Below are 15,506 nucleotides of genomic sequence, written 5' to 3'. Positions count from 1 at the left end.
ATTGACATGAGGATCTCCATGCACTACTGAACTCTGATATCTGGCAGCCTCTTGGACTTCTCCAGCAGTCACACCGTGATGCATCTCTCTTGCCTTAGCACCAAGATGGCCCCAAACGTACACAGTCCAAGGAGAGGACAAAGCAACTCAGGCATGGACAACAGAGGTTAGCCTCCTATAACACTTCATCTATACTACAACATCTAGGAGGGCTTTATTCCATTGCTTCTGGGAAGCAGGAAGGATAGCATGCTCCCTTCAGTCTTGGAACTGGTATGAGAAACAGCAGATGACTGGAACAAGAGGATCAAGGGGTTGCCAACAATGAAGCCATGGCAGTGGTAATAACCATCCAGTGTTCATCTGTCAGTACAGTGTAGGCACAAAGCTACTCTGCAGTGACTCCCTCAAAAACAGAGGCTTTACGAAGAGCAAAAGGTTGGTAAAACCCTGCTATACGGCTCTGTCCGGTGGAGGGAGGATCCTGGGAAAGTGGGGTCACCTAGAAGAAAGCATTCAAAGTAGTACCCTGCCGTCGGAACAGCTTCAGGATGCAGAAATCAGCTCATGAAAGAAGAAAATAATTGCAGCCAATGCAACAATGGGAAAGTCTTCCTAACTTCTCCCAGGGTATTACAGCTACCACCAGCAGGCCCACTTTGAGGACTGAAGCACCGAGCTTGAATAAAAGCTGCCCTGCAGGCTTGTTTATCTTAAAATACAAACCAAGGGAACAGCTTGTTTGCAAAATCATTAGTCTGGGACAAGATCTGCTCAAAGCATGTGGAACACTTTATCAAGACAACACAAGTGGAAAGAAGGTCCCTTACTATCAGTCAGCCAACTTTTGAACATAAGCAGAAATTCCCATCATCTTAAAATGCACTCAGAAGGGATAGAAACAGTCAGCAAAGGAGAGGCCACACAGTCCTTTGTGAGGAATATTTTCCTATGGCACCCCTAAACATAACAGGAAAAGACTGAAAAAAAAAATAAATATTATTTTGCTTTCCTTCTCAGACACCCAAGCAGAAAAATGTGTGGCTGGGCCTGAGCTCCAAAGACACAAGCAGTTCAAACTCGCCTTAATCAGAAATATTTTAGCTGCAGGTTTTTATTAAGAGTTTACAGCAATGATCAGGAAAACTGAAATTAGGTATTTTAATCTGGTTTTGCAATTACAGTTTTTACCTTATCATTGCTGGCAATCATAGAATCATAGAATAGTTAGGGTTGGAAAGGACCTTAAGATCATCTAGTTCCAACCCCCCTGCCATGGGCAGGCACACTAAACCACACTAAATCACTAAAACACATCAGTTTGCAATCTAGAATTTATCCTCTCCTTAAGTCTGGTAAAACTATCCGTTAGCCCAGAGCACAGGTTATATCTATATGTATTTAACAACAGATAACTTGATCAGCATTTTTACTTTTTATTTAGAAAATCATGCAGACTTTTTATATTTAATAATTTGCAAAAACTTATTAAATTCTCAGTATAAAGCTAAAAATGGCTTGAAATTGGAATTTAGTTAGGATGTTTTCATTATGAGTCCAGTGCATCAAATATTGCATTTAAAGTAGTATGATAAATGGAACTTTTTATATTTGAAGCTGATGCATTAAACACTGGAAACACCTATCTGTACCTAGTGAAATAAGCTGGTTATTTCTGCCCTCTCTTCTCTCAAAAACTTTAATGGTAGCTGATCTCAGACTCACATCTTTTATTTTTAGTCAGTCAAATAAGAAAAAACTCTCCTGCTATTTAAAATCTCCTCTAATATACTAACTAATGGAGTCTTTTAATTTAAGTCTCTCCCTGCACCTGCAGATAATGACCCTGATGTTGGCTGCTAGGGAGCACGTGCACAGGCTCCAGGGACATAACCAACAACTTCTGCTTCTGCCATGCTGGAGCTTCACTTTGCAGTAGCAAAGATGTATTCCTTCAATGTATTTTTATTTCATGGTGTAACAGCCTAGTGCATTAAAGATATAACACTTTGAATTTAGCTTAAGAGGTTTCACTTACTTGATCTATAAAAAACACCAGATTTTTGATGTACACTTAAAAAGAATGGGACTCAGAAGACTCAACAGCTTTCTACAGATAAATTTTAAGTGTGCATGTGGATTAGTGGAGAAATAGAATAACTATTTAAAAAATAAAACACAAAAATCCAAACGTGAGTTTAGGACCTAAGTAATAACAATTATCCCCCAAAACCTCAATTCCTCTAGGTTTGCCTGCCTCCTAGTCACACTCAGTGGACAAAAGGGGGTTTCTCTTACTGTCAGCACTGAAGAGCCTGACACGGTACAGGTACTACGAGGAATAGCAAACCAGATTTTATTCTTCCTCAAGGACCTAGAGCTGAATAGCCACTGAAGCCCTGCATGCAGCCTCCGCTCCCAGAGCTGGAGGAGGAGGTAGGAGAGTGAGCATAGCTTGGCTCACTGGTCCCAGTTGAGTCTTCAAGGCTCTGAGGAAAGAACAGAAACCAAGCAAATGGGCAGGACCTTCATGTCAAACAGGACTTCAGTATCACACAACTTCAGCATTCCCAAGGACCTGCAATGCCTTGGGGTGGGAGTGAGCAGGCAGCATCCTCACCGCTCACTACATGCACTAAATGTCACTTCTGCTCGATACACTCTCACATCCAACTAGGGACTGACATGACTTACTCACCTTTTTCACCTTTTAGTTATTTTAACGAAACACCATAACTTCAAGAGGGGATGGTTCAGCCTGGTTAAGGAGTCATGAACTAGTGAGGATTTTGGCTAAGGGGAGCTGGTTGCACCCACTTGCATATATCCTGCTGGAATGGACATGTCCAGTAATGACACCACCTTTGTAGGTCACTATTGAGTGAGCCTGTCCCATTGGTAAATACGGGCCTGTGAATGTCACCAAGATGTGCAGAAGGCATCCTGCATGCCACCTCTTGTGTCCTCTTGCTGCGAGAATCAAGCTGCCCCTGCAGCAAGGTGCCCTGGGATGGCACTAGGGACCTTAGTAGGTTTGAACACCAGAGATAGGAAGAGCCCCCCCTGTGAGGGCTCAGCAGGAGAATGAGGAACAGGCCTTCCCAACCTCAAACCTTGCACGCTCCTGGATTCCCACCACCGCCACGTCAGAGCAGAGCCTGCCTGCAGCAGCCTCTTCCCAATAAAGTCTGGTAATTAAATTCAATGCCTCCCTGTCAAGCTATTCCAAAGCAGTTCAACGAGTGGAACAACTCATGACAGATTGATAAAATGCATAAACTGCTGCGCTGCTGTAATAAGTATCACTGCGTACTCACACCTTTTTAAATGGTGAGTTGTAAAAACTGTGCTTCCAGCCATTAAAAAATGAGAACTTCTCTCCCTGTGTCACTGCAAGCAGAAAGGATATATTAGTTAGACCCATTATTTGATTCACAATCCTTAGAAAATAGGTACGCCTTTATCCCGGGTGCCTGTAATAACCAGTGCCTACTTCCAGCAGCCAAAAAACCCCAACCCTCAGTAGGAACTGACTTTAGCTATTTAAATGTTTTATAAGTTTTTTTATTTTTTTTGTAATTGCAGAAACTTTTCCTAATCTGACATTTGTTAAAACCCCTTATTAGAAATTATGCAGCTGCAGAAAAAAAAAAAAAAAAAAAGGAAAAAATAGAATAAAATATAAAATAAAATAAAAATGAGCTGGCTTCACAATTACCAAGTCAGCCCATGCAGCCCTTCGCTATTGTACGGAGTGGCATAAACCCCCCGGCGGCCTATCAGCTCCCTGGCAGGCAGGGGGCTGCGCTATTCAAAGCGAGAGATACAAGCTGCAGGGCAAAAACCTGGCAGCTCCCATCTGACCCCCCAATCCCCGGCTGGTGACAGCTCCAAGCTCCATGGCAAATTAGCCCTTCTCACATTACAATTGCAGGAGACAGATTCCATTAGCGGTATCTGAAATTGAGTGGAGAGCTGCTCCGTTATCAGACTTGACTCATAAGCGCCACTATTAATCAGAGCTATGATAGCATTTATATATTTCAAGCTATCTGCCGCCGCTGTGATATTCTGCTACAAAGGGTTGATGGGACTTAGGGAAGGGAACAATGGAGCTTTCTGGGAAAAGCAGAGTAAATCAAGAAAGTCTGTGACTTCCGCACATTCTGAAGGGATTGCGGTTTACATAAATTTTCTCCCAATTGGAGATTGAGCTCTTCCTCATCTTACACATGGGATTTAGTTGTCACTCAATGGTAACAGCTGTGAAAAGGTGAAGCGGCCCACCGCTCAGAATATTGCCTCCGCTTTTAAAGCAATTAACCCATGAACAGGAGGATACCTGGTGATATCAAAGGGATTAAGCCAGGCAGTGCATTATTAACATTTCCTTGAACTAATTCTAACTCTGACTAGCTGTCAGAAAAGACTCTTCAGTCTTTAAAAAAAAAAAAAAAAAAGAAAAAAAAGAGGAATTTTTGCCCTGCTTTCCCCCCCTTCAAAACGAAGAGTTATTGCAGCCTAATGTGCCTCCTTTAGAGCAAAATTCAAATTAACAGATTTGGTAATGTCTTCAAACAGACTGAACTAAGTGCCAGTTTATTATGGGGACAAGGGGAAAAAAATATAAAATATATATGATCAATTAGCCAGAGATCATGGTAGATATTCCTCTAAAAGGAAATTAACACTTGAGTACCTTCCTTTCATCTCTTCCTCCTAAAACTTTGGAACTACTTGTTACTAAGCACAGCTGCTTCTGAAACAGCCAAGATCTTCACACTGCTACAGAGGTGATAATCTGTAATCTGGAAAAAATGCCCTGTAAGGATGTTCCTCCTTCCCCAAAGCCTGATTTTGAATTTCCCACTGCAGTCAAGTGGGCACCATCATGCCAGGCAGGAGTGCTCCTCTCCCATCCCTCCATCTTCCCCAAACCGTCACCCAAGAAAAGGAGCCAAACTGGGGATGGCTCCTGCTCCAGCAAACCCAGGAACCCCACAGGATATGGAATATTCCCCCACCTGCTGCAGGCAGCAGACCCTCTGGGGATGGCCATGAAGGTGACACATCCTCCTGGTGCCCCAGCATGCCTGGTCTTTCTCAGGGACCTTCCCATGACAGCTCCAGGACACACATCACCGGAGCAAGAAACTTCAGAGGCATCAGAATGGTCAATTGCTGTTTCCAAAACATTTTGATGACTTCAAAATGATGAAGTCATTTTAATGATTTTGTTATACAACACGCTTAACACTTGCTTTTGTTGGCACTGGGAGAAGAGTTGGCTCCAGTTTTCACATACATCCACAGTGTGTTGCTTGGAAGGTCTGGGGGGACAGGGAATATATACATATATAAATATATATATATATTAGTCCAAAACTCCACATGATACCCAGAACAGCAACCAAAGAGGTATGAACAGCTTAATTTAATGCAATAATTTCCTCCCTCTCAAAACCCCATGTGCAACTCAGCCAGAATAAAGCTGGCAAAAATTTACTATAAGTACGGGCAATGACACCACCTATTCCACTACTGCCCCTGCAATAAATTAGCTTTGTGTATTTAGACACAGCAAAACAGCCAAGCTACAAAAGGTATACATTGAGAAAAAAACCCAACACATTAAAGCTGTGGAAAGCATCTTATTTCTCTTTGCAACAGAGAATGCAAAGAATGCATCATCTGTGCAGAAAATGACACCTTGGCAATCATATTACAAGAAGATAATTGGTTTACTTTGTAAACTTGCTATGCTTTGCCTCCCACAGTAAAACAAAACAGTTAAAGAAACAATCCTATAGTTGCACTTGCTGTGTCCTAAAAACATAAAGCAGCTTCCCCCTCTTTCAAAGCAAAGATGAATTATTTGCCTTAGTTACAAGCAGTCCGAGAAAACTCTTTGTAAATGCCATTTTATGATAATTACAAGCAATTTATTAAGACTGTGCAGAGGGGGGGGAAAAAAGACCCATATTTGAGAACTAATTCAAAGGAGTAAACTGCTCGTTCAGCGATAGTCTGGATTACTTATAAAAGGGCTTTTTGCATCAATGCCGTTAGACATAACTTTGTTTTAAGAAGCACAATCCAGGCTTAAAAAAATAATATAATGAAATTAATAATATAATAAAATTAATAAACAAACAAGATGCTGGGGTTCCTTCCTATCAATTCCAGCAGTGCCTATACAGAGCATCCCACCAGCCATCACCTGGCAGAGAAGAAATCTGTTTCAGGAATAAATTTGATCGAATCTCACACACGCCGTAACATCCCAAACACCACCCAGCCTTGGAGGAAACTGCGACTCTTTCCTTACGCAGCAAAGAAATTGTCCTGTCTTCCCAAGGAATAAACTCAGGAAATGCCTCTTAAACAAAAAGAGTCAATGGGTGGAAAAAAAAGGGGAGAGATTTACTGTACCGGGATGCTGGGATGCCCAGAAAAAGCCCTGCGAGGGTAAACAGCAACCCTTCCCGGCTGGTGGGGAAAGAAGAAAGGTTTTAGAGGTTAAGTTCAGGTCAGACAACAAATGAAATTGTAACAACCTAACTGACATTGTACAATGTCTCCTTCCACTAGATCAATAGGGCAGCGTCAGCCCCATTACCATAGAGATGGCTTCCTCCCGGCTGAAGGGTGGCTATTGTTTGAAGAGAAAGATTTGCCACTTGAACCGTGTTGCTCCCAAAGGATGTGTACTTCATCAATTATTTGTACTCCTAACATCTACATATTTTCATATTAGCATCCGCATTTCATACGGCAAGAGGAGCAGGTGCTTATTTTTCCTTTGGTACCTCACAAGAGTCATCCCATCAGCTAAATTTTAATTAAAACACAAAAATGTGGGGGAGATGTCACAGACCAGTTTAGATCCTTTGCGAGTACGCACAAGCCCGGCTAAAACTGAAACACGTCGTTTTCAGATAGTTGCAGCTTTCACACAGACGGTGCCAGTAAAGACTTTCAGAGAGATTTTTCTGTTTTTTCACGTAGATGGTAATAGAAAGCAAATATTTTTTTTCTGCATGAAGTGTCATAAAAAATAAATCAATTTTAAGGTGCCTAAAAGAAAAAATGCAACACTGCAATTTGGAAATAAAACTGGCCCGCAATACCTTACAATTAATTAAAAAAAAAAAAAAATAAATCGCTGCTAGGCTGATCCTGTCAGCGCCTTCTACCTATGAAATAATTTTCTGTAAGTCCTAATAGTTTCTATCATCTCTCAGCTCCCAGTTTTCCGCTCTTTCGTGCATGTTCCAAGTTTGACGGAAGCCACATCTTCCAAATCCAATTAAACAATAACAAAAAAACCCCTCTGAACCTCTGGAAGTGTAAAAATAATTCCACAATTTTGCCCATCATTTCCCTCCTGTATTCTTGTTTCTCTAATGCGACGACTGCTTAATTTCACAGGCACAAAATGGGCACGTAAGGAACAGTCACACGCACTGCAGTTAAACTAAAAAGCAGGGCAGATCTTCACAGTAACTGTAATAACATGAATAACTATCATTAAAAAAATAAATAATCAGAACCCAATATTCAAAACCTTTAGCAACTCCTTGCGGGAATTTTTGATATAATCAAAAGGAGTTGTGATCCGAAGCTGCGCCTGGCACTGTGCATGGGAGGGCAGCACCACTTCCCGCTCCCCAAATACACTGTAAAATACAGGATATTAAATTAAATAACACTGACTTAATTACATGTATTACCCAACAGTAAAAGCAATCACTTTAAATGCCTATAGAAATATCTATGAATTAAGTAATTCCAATAGGTGTGCTTTGGAGCTGATGCAGTGCTACGTGAAAGGAGATGTGCAAAAAGCAACTTCTCTTCAGTAGAGAAAGATGCACCCAGAGAGATGCACACTGTGAACCGAAGTCTGAGTGAGCTCCGGGCTCTCAGGCTGTGCAGGATCTGGCCCCCCAATTTGTTCCTGCTTTTATTTCCAGGTTGTTCTCACTCTCTGGGAAGGTTTCCCCAAGGGGTGATGCAGCTCTGGAAACGGGTGGGAGAAAAGGGCTTCTGTCAAAATAATCTCAGTGAGGAAGCATCCCGTCTCATCCCAAAGCACCCTGATAACATTTCAGATTTCACTGTTTGCTGCTTCAAAATGTGCACTATTTTCCCTGCAAAAGAACATCAGAAATTGTTTGTATGGGTTGCGATAATCCTCTCAAATATGGGTCAGGCTGAGGTTAAGAGCAGCCAGAACATGCACATCAAAGACGAGCAGGGTTAACAAAACCCCCAACCATGTGAACATCCTGATTGTTCCCTTTTCTCCCAAGGTTAGAGGTTCGGAGAATACAGATGGGCTCTGGACAGTCCCCTACTACACCGCACCTATGCTGGAGGAAAGCGGCTGGCACTGATGCTCGCCCTGGTTCTTGGGTACCACTGGCAGGCAACTGCCCATCCACCTCCACCAGGAGCTGCAATTAAACCAAGTTCACGGTATCCCGATAGGTGAAGCTCATCCTGTTAATTTAAACAGACCATCTGCATCTTTCGAGAACGACAAACTTCATTAGTGCTGGTTAGTTAAACCGAGTGATGATTTGTGATAATGAGCCTGAACAACCTGTCATGTCTGTGTAAGGGAAAGGGCGCACTTTTTATTATTACTATTATTATTATTTAACAGAAAGAAAAGAAAGAGGGACCTTTTGTGCAGGAAAGAAGGTCAGATTCAGATTAAACTGCTGTTAGGTTGATCAGAGGAACCAATTGCAGCTGGAAAGGGAGGAGGGGAAATGCTAGTCCGAAGGCCAGAGGGAAACACAGGGAGCCTTTGGAAACATCCCGAGCCGACTGGGAAGCACCCTGCCAGCATCACACCAACGAATAAACATCCTCAATGACTTTACCTGAAAACCGTGTAAAAAAGCAAAGAGGCGGCAGCTGCTCCCAACAAGCTGCAGAGAAGATTGACTCGGAAGGCAGAGGAGCCGACAGGCAGCAGTACCATCGCCAGCTTGGCTAGCAGCGTGAACAGGGGGTAGCCGGGAGGGTGGGCAACCTATGGACAGATCGATAAAGGGTTGAAAAGGGGTGAAATGCCACAAAATCAAAAGGAGAGCAGCACACTGGGGTCCAGCGGCAGGAGCCAGGGACCTCTGAGTGCTGTCTCTCCCCGACCCATCCTCTTGTACCAATTTTACTCCACAAATATTTTTCCTTAGTGGATTTGGCTCCACGCCTCACCCATAATAATGAGGAAGCGAGAAAAGGAGGTGCCACGTTTCATTAGCGTGCCTTAAAGGGCTCCTTGTTTGGGTTCACAGTATATTAGGGTCATTCAAAAGGCAGCTGGTTTTTTTTTTTTCCTTTTTTCTTCTTTTTTCCTTTTTTTTTTCCTTTTTTTTCAAAAAAAGCAGCTTCTCAACTATTTTATTGGTTAGCAAGTTGAAAGACCACACTGCTATCGGATTACCACCGCGCTGACAGTCCTAAGGTCTTGCCTAAAGGGATCATGCACCATAATAAAGTTTATTAAATAATAAAACTTATTAAAATTGTTAACCCGATTTATTTTATTCTCCCCAGCTTATACAAAATTTGGGTTGATAATAAGCCAGCTACTGTATATACAGTAAAGCCTTTGCTTTATAATTTAGTTTAATTGGATTTAAAACTTGAAGTAAATTGTCGCGTGCTGTACTTATAAGTTAGTAAAAACTGTGGTTTGAAAATAAATTAATCTACTTTACTCCATGCTTAATTAAACTTCCTTAATTCCTAAAACTGTTAATGAGAGCATTGATTAAACAATAAAACTAATACTTACTCCAAGCTCATATGCGGCTGTGATCAGCTCCCCTGTGAAAAAATAATGTAAAACCAATAATTACTATTAGGAAATGACACTCCTCCAAAGTTTTCAAAATCCAAATGCTTGCATTGGGGTTTTGCATTAATTTGACTGGATAAAACTGTAAATCTGTAGAGATTTAACAGCATGAAATTTTCTAAGAATATTTTCTCCCTCTGATGTCACTGCACAAAATATCTTTTGTATGTTTTCGCGAGACTTTCATGAACAGATAAGTGAACGTATAGGTAGGTTTGGGTAAAGAATAGCCTGAGATACTCAAAAGGCAGACATTTGTGCGTGTGTATTTTTAATTTAAAAACAATTGACTCAGTAACTTTCAAGCACTACGGTTTGCAACGCTTAAGAAAACCCCCATAGCTTTATAGTTTCAAAGAGGGAAAATGTCATCATTGATCGTGCAAGTCTGCATCTGTGTATTTGGGAACGCTGCTCTTCCTTGATGCTAAAAGCAATTCTTGCAGCTTCTGCTTCACAAGTAACTCTTTTACCTGTCAGTAGCTGCTGCATCCAGCAGCTGCTCCCATTAGAAACACCACTGAGGTTTAGCACTTCGTTTGTATCTTATGGCAGAATAGATAATTGCTACAAAAAGACCTATGATAGCATAACAGTTAATAATACTTGGCATTTTTAGAGCACTTGACACTGAAGCATTTTGCAACACTCCTGAACAGTGTATATGAAATATATTCAATAAGCACAACACATTCAGGGATGAGCCAAAAGGCAAAAAAGTTAAAAACTACTGCTGGTTTTGCCTCTTTCCCTCACATTTCATGATTCTATTTTGCAGAGCCTGGCCTTACTGGTCCTGCCAATTTTGCAAGTACCAAGGTTGTGGTAGCTCTGTCCCATTGTTAGATGGTAAATATACAAAGTGAAGGGTGCCTTGGCTTTACATGATAATTTAAAAATACTTTAAATGTCTACACATTATTATGTCATTACCATCCAATGAAAAGGAGGAGGATTGTACAAATGGCAGCTTTAAATCTTGGCATTACAGCAAACAACATATTTTAGAAAGAAGATGCAAGTCAACCTACCGCTGCTGTTGGCAAGTTACAGCTACCGCCCCGCACTATGCCCTGCAACCTTCTGCACAAAAGCCTTTCAGATGTGGATTTTACCACACTTCCAAAGGCCACCTATTTTTATTGCTAATTTATTTGAGGAAACTTTCAACCTACTGCAAGATGGCCCTGAAAAAGCGGATGCAATGGGAAAAGCATCCATCCCTAACTGAGCCTTTTAGTGTTCAGCAGCTCCAATGTTCCTAGGGCATGGTGAGGTTGGGAAGCCATCAATCCCCCTGCACACAGCAAAAGATGATGCTAGTAAAGGAAACCCTAAACTCGGCACCGTTGGGGTTTCCTGGCATGCTAGCATACACTGCTCTGTGAGCAGCTCATGGTGAATGTCATCGCATTGTGGGAATGCTGCTCCCAAGCCAAGCATGGCTTCACCTTCATTTAAGTCCTCCTGGGATATATCTGCATGTGCACCTAAAATGGCTGAACAGTAAGTTCAAGTTCATGCATGTTGCTATGATATTTGTTCATATCACAGGCAAGAATAACTCCAAAGCAATGTAGACACACACCAAACAGAAAGCTGCAGAAAAAAGGACTGCTGGTGGATGCCATTGCCAGGTTTTGAAAGCCAACAGCACAATTTTGCCTCCCAAGAATTAAGGGGAAAAACGTAAGAAAGCCTGCAAAAATAAGCTCCCAGACTGTAAGCCTGTTGAATTCCACTGGGAAAACCAAGAGTAGCTCAACACCCACCACTTCAGATAAGGTTAATTCTCCATATCCCACCCACATACCTGGGTATCACTTACAGCCTCCTCAGGCTATGTAAGTACAGAGTGCTATTACTAAATGACAAAAATAAATTATTAAATTGCCCAGAGAAGCTGTGGCTGCCCCATCCCTGGCAGTGTTCAAGGCCAGGCTGGATGGAGCTTGGAGCAACCTGGTCTAGTGGAAGGTGTCTCTGCCCATGGCAGGGGGTTGGAACTGGATGGCCTTTAAGGTCCAGTCCAACCCACACCATTCTGTGATTCTATGACAAAACACACAGAGGAAGACTACAGCATCCACAAATTTGATTTCAGTGTATTTCTTGTAAGAGAAAATGACTGTCAGCATCTTTATATGCTGATTCAAATTGAGGAGTTTATTCCTGCATAATCTTGGCGTAAATATGTTTCAGACTGTTCAGCTTGATTCCACAATAAAGGTATTCAACAGGCCCAACACTGCCTGAAAACTGATTTAACCCCATCAAGGTTGGCAGCTAATGTCTAAAACATCAGAGAGAAATTTTAGCTTTTTTTTTTATCTTTTATTTGATCCCTTTATAAGCTGTTTAAACACCTGCAGATGTTTCCAAACTAGAATTCATTCTCTCATTTCTTTGTTACGATACTAAGTAAGATGAGAAAGCTGCCAATGAAAATACCTATTGCTTTTACACTTTTGGATTACTGCAAACTTCAGGAACAATTAAAAAGTATACAGATAGCTTAAAAATAAAATAAAATAATAGGCTCCCTGCCTGAAAGCTGATAGACCAAATCCTTAAGCACCTCTTTACTCACACAAGTAGCTTCAGTGCTTTTGAAGGCGCAAGTTTGAGCTCTGTGCTCAGGCGCAGGCAAGTTAATCGCCTTGAGCAGGGCTGTGCAGAGAACTTCCAGGGGACTCCAGCCAGGCAGCAGCGCTGGAGCATCCCGTGGACCATGAGAAACCAGGGGAATAAACCGAAAAAGCCTTTACACAATGCAACAGGGTGGCTGCTGGCTGGGACAAGCACAAGAGGACAGTGGGGACGAGCCCATCTGTTCAGCTCCAGTAAAGACATACAACTCAGGCAGCTGAATTAGGAAAAAATGTGGAGGCAAAAAAAACCCCACCACAAGTAAGGAGAGACAGAGAGTGAGGTCATGGGGCTAACTGAGGGACACCACCCTAAAAAATTTCCTTTAACATAATTCCCAATAACATGAGTTGCTGGAAGCCTGTTAAAGCATCCAGTCCCCAGTCTGGGCACTCCCAGGGCATCTCTCTGCTGTGCCCGTTTGTAGCACACATCTAGTTTGTGTGCTTTGATAACTCTGACAAAAGTTATTAACAGAGGGGTGAAGCAAGCTGCACATATATACACTGCTTTCTATACACACTGCTGCTGTGTGAGGAAGAACCAGGATGCCTTTGGAAATTAGGGAAAGAGCCATCCTCGTCCTGCCTCCAAAATGAGATAAAATAACCACAATAAACCAGGGAAAGCAGGGTGAACCCATGCCTGCCCTGCTTGGCTGCTCACTGTATCTACCAGGACAACTCACATCAAGCAAGGCACAAATCCTGTCATTGATTTATCATCTCATAAGGAGAACCCACATCTCACTTTGTAAAGGGTGTTAATGGTTATTTGCATCCTGGAGGCAAAACCCAAGCTCAAGGACAATTAAAAACCAGGTTCCTGAGGCTTCACGCAGCACATACAGTTCAGAGCACTCACACCCTGCACATTCATAAACAAGGCTTTCCCATCAGAGAGTACTTTAAAAGATAAAATGGGACTAACTGTAAATATATTTATCATTGCATATTAACCGATAAAAGCAGGAGGAGGAAAGCCAGCCTCTTTATAAACTCAGGAGCTGAAATAAAAGCCATTGGGGTTCATACTAGCCAGCCTAAGCAATTGTGCTTGCACACTTCATCTGGAACATGGGACACAAGCTCTGTGGAGAAAAGCTTTAAAGATAAATTCTTTTAACACAGCTCTGACAACAGGGTCCCTCTGATCCAAACACGGGAACAGGGAAAATGGACAAGGCTGCACCTTCAAGAGCCAACTAACCAGGACAAGCTTGGTGTAATGCAAACACAGCTCTGTTACCTTTAAATCAAATAACCCCCAATTGAATCACTGCTCAACTTTACATGTGTATAAAGAGCTACGCTGAATACGCACTGCCTTAAACCCAGCTAGACAAAACCACTCTGTGCTTACCAAGCAGTAGTGTCTTTCATGCAGCTCTAAACAAAAACTAACAGATTTTAAAGAGCTGCAGTTAAAATATGGGCTATCTCTCTCTCCACACATACCAAAGCTGTAAAATATATGCAGCCATTAAAAGCCCACTTATTTATATGGAATTTATTGTGCAGCTTAGGTCTGAAATCAGCACTGGCCAAGAAGCAAGAGTTAAACCAGACCCACTCAGTGCTCTTCTGGGATATGAAACAAAAGTGTACCAGGTACCTACTCCATTAAAGAGAGGAAGCTGCAGCCTGAGCAGTGATACACATCTGGCAGGATGGCACATGTGCCTTCTGACACCACCAACTGTGCCCAGGGCCCTGACTCTTAACTCCTTTGCTGTAAGGCTCAAATTCATCAAACTATTTGCTGCAAAGCAAACGGCGAGGGAGAGGAGTGGGTCCACATGGGGTGGCCAGAGGGCACCAGTCCCCCAGGATGCGCCCCCGAAGTGTGCCTGCGACGCACCAGCCTCGGCGGAAGGCGCACCCCATGAGGGAAGTGGCAATGCCCCAGCCTCTAGGGCTGCGCCCTCCATTATAAGGTGCCCATAATGCACCAGCCCCTGTAGGGCATCATGGCTCAAATGCGCCACCCCTCACGGGGTGAGCACCCCAGAGTGACTGCAACCTACCAGTGCCTATGAGGGGGTGCAACCTTATGGCATGAGCAATTCTACGGGGTGACAACGACACAGCAGCCCCCATGGAGAGAAACCCTACGGGATGACAGCAGCCCTATGTGCTAACAGCGATGCACCAGCCCCTATGGAGTGACCAACCCTGTGTGTTAACAGCGATGCGCTAGCCCGTAAGAGCTCAGCCCTCCCATACATCCGAAGCGTGACCGCGGTGCACCAGCCCCTACGGGGGCGAGGGTCCCCATGGCGCCACCTCCGCGCTGGGTACGTTACCCGCATCCCCGCCGGGCAGGGCAGGCGGCAGCGTGGCCATGTAGAGAGCCGCCACGGCAGCGCCCAACGCACCGGCACCGGCCCCCGCGGCCATGTGCGCCGCAGAGCCTTCCGGGTCCGGCCGCGCGGGCCTGGCGGGCCATGCCATTCCACCGACCCGCGGGGGGAGCGGCCCCGCGCCGCTCGCCTTCCCACTCCTCCCGGGCTGCTTCGCGGGAGCGCCCGCCACCAACGGAGCTCGGAGAGGGAAAAAGCGAGGCCGTGAGCTAGATGGGGCCATTCAGAGCCACCTCTTGCCCTGCTCCTCCACTCCCTCCGCTGTCAGTAGTTGGTACAGCCGAAGAGGGCGGGATGGAGGAATGCACCCCTCGGTAAAGGCGGCCGGGCGGGACCACTGCACGCGGGGGGGGGGGGGGCGAAACCACTGCGGAGCGGCGGGGGAGCGGGGAACGGGGAGTGGGGAGCGGGTTTCCTCGCCTGTCCGAGGTAGTCTCCCCAGCGGGACCTGGGGATGAGGTCTCCTGTGAACCTTCTTTTCTCCAGGCTGAACAAACCGAGCCCTCTCAGCCTTTCTTCACACGGCTTCCCAGTCCTTGGGTCATCTTTGTGGTCCTCTCGACTCTCTCTTGCCTGTCCTCACCTTTTTATGTAGTGGGAACCAAAATGAAGACAGTA

The 15,506-nt window shown here is 43.9% G+C and overlaps 1 protein-coding gene across 3 annotated transcripts in view; it reads right to left on the bottom strand.

The window, feature by feature from the left end:
- The window catches only part of TMEM260 (transmembrane protein 260), a 35,194-nt gene extending 20,057 nt beyond the window's left edge, over positions 1 to 15,137 (bottom strand). The window contains exons 1-3 of one of the 3 annotated variants that reach the window (XM_065685059.1): positions 14,832 to 15,137; positions 9,815 to 9,846; positions 8,895 to 9,046 (exon numbers count right to left, since the gene is read on the bottom strand). In XM_065685059.1, coding sequence (XP_065541131.1) covers positions 8,895 to 9,046; positions 9,815 to 9,846; positions 14,832 to 15,111 — 464 coding nt within the window. In that variant the 5' untranslated portion in view covers positions 15,112 to 15,137. Of the gene's footprint in view, positions 1 to 3,319; positions 3,391 to 5,024; positions 5,130 to 8,894; positions 9,047 to 9,814; positions 9,847 to 14,699; positions 14,808 to 14,831 lie in introns of those variants that run through there. The other 2 variants (XM_065685060.1, XM_065685061.1) reach the window with 2 other exon arrangements.
- Between the last annotated feature and the right edge of the window lie 369 nt (positions 15,138 to 15,506).

Source organism: Lathamus discolor, chromosome 6 (assembly GCF_037157495.1).
Source record: "Lathamus discolor isolate bLatDis1 chromosome 6, bLatDis1.hap1, whole genome shotgun sequence".
In the NCBI taxonomy this organism is placed as follows: Eukaryota; Metazoa; Chordata; class Aves; order Psittaciformes; family Psittacidae; genus Lathamus; species Lathamus discolor.
This window is presented reverse-complemented; position numbering and strand designations above follow the sequence as displayed.